The sequence below is a fragment of the Etheostoma spectabile genome, chromosome 9 (genome assembly GCF_008692095.1).
Source record: "Etheostoma spectabile isolate EspeVRDwgs_2016 chromosome 9, UIUC_Espe_1.0, whole genome shotgun sequence".
In the NCBI taxonomy this organism is placed as follows: Eukaryota; Metazoa; Chordata; class Actinopteri; order Perciformes; family Percidae; genus Etheostoma; species Etheostoma spectabile.
Window position 1 is genome coordinate 28,325,423 of NC_045741.1, and position 8,448 is coordinate 28,333,870.

Below are 8,448 nucleotides of genomic sequence, written 5' to 3' on the forward strand. Positions count from 1 at the left end.
GTGACTCAGAACTTGTTTTTTTATGACTGGTAATCAATTCAGTTTGAAAAGAAACCCATTTTTATTTCACTTTAAGCAGGAGCAGCAGTTGTTTATTGCTGTCAGCGTGCCGCTGTCTTCCTGACAACATAGATATGAATTCATATGTTTCAATCCAGTGGAAAGTTTCACTGATATAATAATAGGTGAATATTTAAGCTGAAAAGTTAGTTTGAAAGTATAATGAGTATTCTCTCCCCAGCTGGCTCTGTCAAAATTTCAGGTGGCACCAGCTGGCAGAGGTCAATAGGACCAGTGTGGGGAGGTGTAGATTATAAAACAAAATGTGCATCCAATGAAAACGGAGACACAACAGGGGGTGCTCACCTGGGTAGCTGCAGCCATGACACCCACAGGGGCGAGTGATCGTCATTGGGCACTGGGCTCTTGGTGCTGTCCGTGGGTGAGGGCGTGAGACAGGGCGGCATTGTGCACTCCTGCAGGCTTTCCTCCGGAGGACGCATCTCCAAGACCTTGAGCACAACAGGAGACGAGGTGTTCTTCAAGTTGGCCACGGCTTCGCCTCGCGTCACCCCCGTCAAGTTCACCCCGTTCACGTTCAACAAGATGTCACCTGCGGAGGGGGGGGGGGGAGAAAGTGGACAGCACAGCTCATCTTCTGCCCAGAGCTTCAGCTAAATGTTTTTATTTTTTCAAAAGCCCTCACACAGGGGACTTATCACCTGCCTGTTTAATATTCAACAACCTTCCTGCAACAACACAAAGGGATGGAAACCAAACGCCACCTGTGCTTTAAAAAAAAAAAAAAAAAGCCTCCTAGCGATCAAAGTGGTGCAAAGAAAAACAGACGGCACGGTCCAGGCTGCTAGTGAGCAACTCAAAAGGACACGCTTGCCCTTCGCGGATATGCAAATTAATAGTCTATTACAATACATAAACATGTTTCAACACCACACCTGACTCTGCGATGTCTAATATGAATGTGCTCCTTGAACCACGCACAGGACAATCACACCCAATTTGCTTCTTTTTTTATAAAGTCTATTTTTTAAATGTTGGATATGCTGCAATCAGCAGTTGTGGCTTAAATCTCTCCCCTGCCTCTAACTGCATTATAGTATATCCCTGCTGCTTTTTTGCTCCATGTCAGAGCTGACTGATTTGAGGCAACAAAATAATTGAGTACTGCACATACACTCCTCCGGAACACAATGAGTCCTGAGCACAGCTATGCTAATGCTTGTTTGTCTTTAGAGCCAATTTGCGAAGCACTGAACCACAGAAGCTGAGTCTCGTCTGCTGGATGAATACACTTGGTAATGAAACATGAATCTTAAGTGTTCATCAATCGCCGCGTTCTGTTATATACAAAGTGTTCATCACAAAAGCCAAATCTATGACAGTCTGCCAGCAATAATGTGAGCTCCGGAGCGTCGCTCAACAGTAGGCTACAACAAAAACAAACACTCCCATCCCCGAAATGAGTCATTATTTGCACAAAAGCGGCGAACATCACAATCCTTCTAATAAAGATGTTTCTTAATAGTCTCAAAATAAGATTGAGTGTGCAGGTAAGTATTGCAAGGAGGCGTTTTTATTGGCAGTTACCTTTGCGGATGGAGCCCTCCTGTCCCACCACTCCGTCAGAGTCCACGTTAGTGACGTAAATAGGGAGGTCCCACCCTCGGCTGGACATGCCACCCGCCACCGTCATACCCAGGGAGTCATACGGCTCCTTAGTCAGAGTAACTGTCTTCTCATAGCATGCAGGCTTCTGACAAGAGTCCTTAGAGAGAGAAAGAATTTGCAATGAAGGAGAAAATGAATAATGGAGATTTAAAAGCAATGGGGCTGTTTTTATGTATTGCCATGGGAGGTAATCTAAAAACATGCAGGACATTCATAATTGATTGGCTTCTTTCTTTGTGTATCCACATTCATATAAACACAGCAAGTCAAGACCAAACATGATGGGAACGTAATTGTAACACCAAGGGCACCTTCTAAAGACAGTATCATCTAATTAGACTGTGGCACATTTGCATATTGATAAAGGGCTGTTTTCTCTGGGACTTGCGATAGCCCCTTAATAGGAGAATTCATATGAATTACGCCCATGCTATGCTATGGGAACAAGAGTCCAAATGACATAGACATAGCTGCTAATTAATGAATTACCCTTATTAGCATAACTGGTGAAGTATAATATACGGCCGCTATTAGGACAGAGCGTCAAGTGCCTCTTCATTTTGTGTTCATGTTCGATATATGGAGCCAAATGACATTATTCATATTGCTGAACTTGGCTGTGTGTGGGATAAAGTGATTGAGATTTTATTTAGGACGAGTGAGTCGGAGTGTCAGACGGGGGAGAGCGAGGGAGACTAGAGTAGTAAGGAATGATACACGGACACATTGAGGTTGATGGGATGTAGCTTGTGCTGCTTTGCTCATGTGCTGCATTCACACATTTCTGCTGAGATCCCTTTTAGGCAGGTGACTGACCCTGGGGCACGCCACTGACTAGGGCTGTGTGCACGCTTGCTGCCAACCTACACAACACACTGTGTAAGTGGTGTACTACTGTATACACTACTGCGTGGTGTGCTTTTGTGTAAAAAAGTACACTATCAGACAGCATATTTTCCAAAATAGGGACTTTCAATAGAGGTAGAAACTCTAATTGCATCAGTAGTAATCTCTTAATTTCTGCTATTTTTAAAGGATTAATGAGACAGCCCATGGCTGTAGCATCATAACTGATGAGAGATATACTGTATGTATTCTATTTTAAAGGATATTTATCCCAAAATGCCGAGCCTGAAATTGGCCAGTACTCACCAGTACTAAGTAATGTCACTTCTGATTTTTGACCACATAGAGTACCCGTACTTTTAATTGTTATTACGAGTATTATTATTGGTTTTGAACACCACGCAATTCTATGTAAAGTCAGACATTCAGTACCTTCATATAGCCAGAATGGAATTATCCTTTGATTCATAACCACAGGCACAAATTCATAACATCAGACACAAAGACTATTCAACTTTGGCAATTGAATCAGGCTCCTTAGATTAAATCGCTGAATAATCGACTATTCGGTGTCACCCCTACAAGATATACGTAGGATTTTAAATATATCCAAGACCCATGCTATGATGATGTCATGCAACTGCTGAATTTAGGGTCCTGGCACCAGTTTTGTTCCAATTCAGGCACTGCCAAATGTAGTTGTTTGATAGGAGAAGCAATGTATTTTAACGGATCGTGATCTACCGTGGCTTACCTTAATGCCTGACTTTAAAACTAATTTTAAATAAAACGTTTTCAGCTTGAAACAGTGATTCTAATGATTTTTTATTAGTACATATCAACATATCTTTCAGGCAAGAATGGTGGAAGATACTCTATCGTGTGGGGTGATTGCTGATATGGTGGCAACAATTCTCTCAGAGGAAGACTGGCCGTGGTACTGCTTGAATGACATGCTCAGCTTTGATGGGAGTACAATACCTTCATGGATCATTTGCACCTGAAAGGGAGTATTTATCACGGGGAGTGGAGACGGAGGAACAAAGCTCCTGTCTGTGTATGGCTACCGTTCTGGTCTCATGTGCATGTCTCTGTATGCGCTGCTCACCAGCAGTGTTTGCTCTATATCCACAGGGGAATATGGTGGGGGTCCGTCCATGCCCCACGGAGCTTCTTGTAAGATGTCTGAGGTTGGCAGGCAGATCTGACGAGACACGATGAAGTGGACACCCTCCTCGCTTGCCTGGAGAACATTTAGAGACAGCACAGTTAGGACATGACTTACAAAAGACATGTTTTTAAAAGTAAGGTTGAGAATATTCTAGTCTATATCCACGACGTAATTACGCCGGACCACGCTTTTTTCGGCCGGATGATCGTTACCTTCCGCTTTCTTTGTGTTGAAATTTTAAACTCCGGTGGATTTCTGAGGACTATGGTTACCTGGTCCTCAGATCTCTGCAGGGTAAATCCAGACAGCTAGCTAGACTATCTGTCCAATCTGAGGACTATGGTAACCTGGTCCTCAGATCTCTGCAGGGTAAATCCAGACAGCTAGCTAGACTATCTGTCCAATCTGAGGACTATGGTAACCTGGTCCTCAGATCTCTGCAGGGTAAATCCAGACAACTAGCTAGACTATCTGTCCAATCTGAGGACTATGGTTACCTGGTCCTCAGATCGCTGCAGGGTAAATCCAGACAGCTAGCTAGACTATCTGTCCAAACTGAGTTTCGGTTGTACTAAAACTACTTTTGAACGTACACATGTTCCATCAAAACAAGTTCCTTCCTGAGACTATTTTGCAGACGCGCTGTTGCTCGGTCCGGTGCTTAGCGCCACCCATGAAGATGTTGATTGGTTTAATGAAATGCCAATAAACCAGAGAATGTTATTCCTCATGCCATGAATGCAGTGTCGACTCACCAGACCTTCCTCCGCAGCATTGTGAAGGAAGGTCTGTCAATGCATGACTAAGAAGATTTATACCACTCTTGCTTGTCAAATTTAAGGTTACAGCTAACAGCCGATTAGCCTACTGTAGCTTAGCACAAAGATTGGAAAAGGGAAAAAAGCTAGCCTTTAGCTAACACGCTAAATCTAGTTAGTTTAATCCCTAGAAAAACCATAGTGTAAAAAACAACAAAGAGTAAGATGTTAGGCAACCAGCGGAGACTCCAGAAAGTTAACGACCGCCGCTAAGAAAAGGTTTGCACGTTTTAACCCTTAAAACGTGAATTGTTCTTTTGGGGGTTTTGTACAGATTAAAAAAACAAGATGACAAGATAACTTGTTCAATAGTGGCCTTTAGACATGCTTGTAGGTTAGAGCCAGGCTAGCTGTTTTCCATTTATTTTGATTATGCTAAGCTAAGCTTACCAGCTGCTGGCTGTAGCCTTATATTTAATGGACAGATATGAGACCGGTGTCAGTCTACTCTTTACCAAAAAACAAATAAGCAAATTCCCCAAAATGTTGAACTATTCCTTTAAAATGGGTCATAAAACAAGTGTTGTTGGTCCATTCACATTACAAAATGAAATGTCATTCAAGATGCGAACTGCTTTGAAATATTACATTTAAAATGTATTTCTTGGTGATCTAGCTAGTTAAAGAGAAATCCAAACAAAAACCATGATTATTCATATTTTAAATATAGCTGCCACCCAGGTAATTATTTAAATCTCTCTCTGTGACTCCACACTCCCTCAGATACAAATGGTCCAACAGTCACACAGACGGGCTGGCTGCTTCCCTCTCCCCCCCCCCACTCTGTAATTCCTCTGAGATTCCCCTGGTTTCTGTAGCACAGAGCTGACTCCTGAAGTAGCCAGGCCAGCCCATTATTGCCTTAACTGAACTAATTTAATTTCTTCCCTGCCAGTTGGTAATCTCTGACAGAAAGGGACTGCTCTGAGAGGCCATGTTGGCTCCTCAGAGACCCAGAAGAGGCCAGTCTGACTGCTCAGACAGGAACTCCGGGCGCAGAGACGCTGCACAGTCAGCCGCAAACACACAGCAATTAACCACGATTAACCACAAAACACACCACCATTGACTGGCATCACCCAGGAACCAGAGGCAGCCGCATGGCCCGGTCCATTAGGGAATCACCACAATTAAATACTATTAACTGCACTGAGTGCAGACACAACTGCACAGCACAACACAATTAGCCTGAATCACCACAATTATCTTTACTACCTCAGGGACCCGGGGTAAGAACAGGACACAGTTATTTATGGTCTGTAACAACATGTGGACTCATTTGACTGTTGCAACTATGTCCTTTTGTAAAATGCTACGAGATCATATACTGGATTTGTTTAAAGGAGGACCTGCTTACTAGGGCTTCACGATACAAGGGTGCCGCGATTCGATAGTATTGACTAGAGCGATTTTATTTAACCTTCTATAAAAAAAATGAATAGTAAACTTCCAAAGACAATCATGAGACATTTCTAAAACGTAATTGTAATTGTCAGGTTCAATTCTGGCCAATAACCCAGTAACACTGTCTCTACAACACCTGCTTACTGGTTCCACTATTATTCCATTTATTTAGTATTTATTTATCATTCTCATATCTCACTTATTATCCATTATTTATTCATCTTTCTCATTTCCTATTTCAGAACTGTTCATAATGTTCATACTGTTCGTATTGTAATATAATAACTTAATACTATTTATCCCAGTACCCTTTGCACTATGTTCCACATTTAAATAATTTTTATTGGTCTCTTCATTGCACTCATCTCTCTACATTGTTTCTGTTTAGAGTATGTATATATTAGTGTTTCTATATTAGTGTGTATATATGGTTTGTTGGGTTGTTTGTTTTGAATGTGTGAGCACCTTGTGAGCAACTATGCTCCAAAGGAAAATTCCTCGTATGTGTCTTCATACCTGGTCAACAAAGCTGATTCTGATTCTGATTCTGATTTTGAAAAAGAATGCACATCAGATGTCAGTCAGTCTGACATTTGTTTCCTCTGTAGTATATAACGTGTATTATCTGCATTTTTTGCTGTAAAACCAAACGGATATGATGTAATCGCTGTCGGTGGTACCATGTGAACAGAAAATATTTAGGCGAATCATTGGTAAAAATAAATGAATCGATAAATGAAGTATCGATTGGGGGAAAATAATCATTTAAAAAAAAATCGTCCCAGATAAAATCACCATACGTCCCTGAATCGATGCGTGCTGCTGACTCACTGACCTGGATGAGCAGAGCAGCGTGTTCCGGTGCTCCGTAACGTAGATCGTGCCCGTTGATGGCCAGCACGCGGTCGCCAACGCACAGCTGTCCGTCACGCGCTGCCAGGCCGCCCTCCAGCAGGTGGAAGACGAAGACGCCGTGCTCCTCCGGCCGCCTCACTAGCTTAATGCCCAGCTGCTCATCTGGAGTGGATTTATTCAGGACCACGTGGATGCTATCATCCCTGATAGGATGGTGGGGTAGGCCGTGAGACGGGTGGCCCCCGGCGGCATCGTGGCCGTTCCCGTGGCCGTGTGGGTGGCTGTGCGAGCGGTAGCGGTAACGCTGTTCTCTGAGAACGGTCAGCCGGAGGAGCTGGCAGGGCTGCTTGAGCGTTGCCACGGCGTAGCAGTGGGGTACGTTGCTGATGTCAATGCCGTTTACCTGACAGGGCAACAGGGGTGCAGATTAACTCATCTTCTTTTATGGTTGTTCATTCTGTATTACATTCTGGAAAGACTTCAAAAATGACATGGTATCTAAAACAACACATGCAATCACAGTTGAAGGGAAACATGTTATCATCTACTTCGAATGTAAAGATAGGAACTTATGTAATATTGTAAATCTGTTTATTTAATAAGTTAAAAGTTCCATGTTCACGAAGCTAAATGCTCTAAATCAGTCCCATGTTTTAAACAGTTTAAGTGAAGTCGATATGCACTTTGAGTCTCTCGAATGTGTGTAAAGAAAATGTAATTACTAATATTGGTAACACTTTACAATAAGGTGCACAAAAAAGTAGGTAGTTAATAATTAACGACTGGGGATCCAATGAGGAACGAATGGTTAGTTAATGAGTAGTTTCTGATTGACTTTCATTTATTTAACAGAACCTACCAGGGCTGTAGTCAAGACCACCTTAGTCAAGTTCTAGACCAGGGCTAGTCGAGTCCAAGTCAAGACCGAGTCCAAAAAGGTTTGAGTCCGAGTCTAGACCGAGTCCAAAAAGGTTTGAGTCCGAGTCAAGACCGAGTCCCGGACAGAAAAAAAGGTCTTATGCAAGACAGTATCATGACAATCATTTTGGGTTTCACTTTCCTTCCAATATTATTATCAACATAATAAAGACACCTGGACTCGGTCAAGACCAAAAGCCACATTTGGCAAGACCAGTGACCGAGAGAAAAACGGTCTTGAGTCCGGACTCGAGTACTACAGCCCTGGCAACTACCTGTCTGTTTAACAGTAATCAATATCTACCTACTAATAAGTCATTTTTGTGTACCATATTGTAAAGTGTTATCCTAATATCTACTCAGAACTAGGGCTGGGCAATATATCGATGTATCGATATCGTGATATGAGACTAGATTTGTCTTCTATTTTTCGTAATATCTTAAAATGACATAAGTGGTGTCTTTTCCTGGTTTTAAAGGCTAAATTACAGTAAAATTATGTAATTTTCTGAACTCACCATAGTGTTCTATCTGTTCTATTATTTACCTTTACCCACTTAGACATTAAATCCACATTACTGATGATTATTTATTTAAAATCTGAGGATGAAGATATTTTGTTAAAACACTAATTTTCAACCATAGAATATCGCCGTAATATCGATATCGAGGTATTTGGTTAAGAAGACCGTGATATCTGATTTTCTCCCCATCACCCAGCTCTACTCAGAACTAACACCATTTTCA

General features: G+C 42.1%; 1 protein-coding gene across 5 annotated transcripts in view; it reads right to left on the reverse strand.

The window, feature by feature from the left end:
- Positions 1 to 8,448, reverse strand: part of lnx1 (ligand of numb-protein X 1) — a 52,029-nt gene that overhangs the window by 8,942 nt on the left and 34,639 nt on the right. For all 5 annotated transcript variants that reach the window (XR_004333502.1, XM_032526000.1, XM_032526002.1 and 2 more), the window contains 4 exons: positions 6,764 to 7,186; positions 3,644 to 3,778; positions 1,609 to 1,786; positions 367 to 613 (listed from right to left, as the gene is read on the reverse strand). Coding sequence is in view for 4 of the 5 variants with exons in the window: in XM_032526000.1 (XP_032381891.1) it covers positions 367 to 613; positions 1,609 to 1,786; positions 3,644 to 3,778; positions 6,764 to 7,186 (983 nt within the window). In the remaining variant the exon portion in view is untranslated. The remainder of the gene's footprint in view (positions 1 to 366; positions 614 to 1,608; positions 1,787 to 3,643; positions 3,779 to 6,763; positions 7,187 to 8,448) is intronic.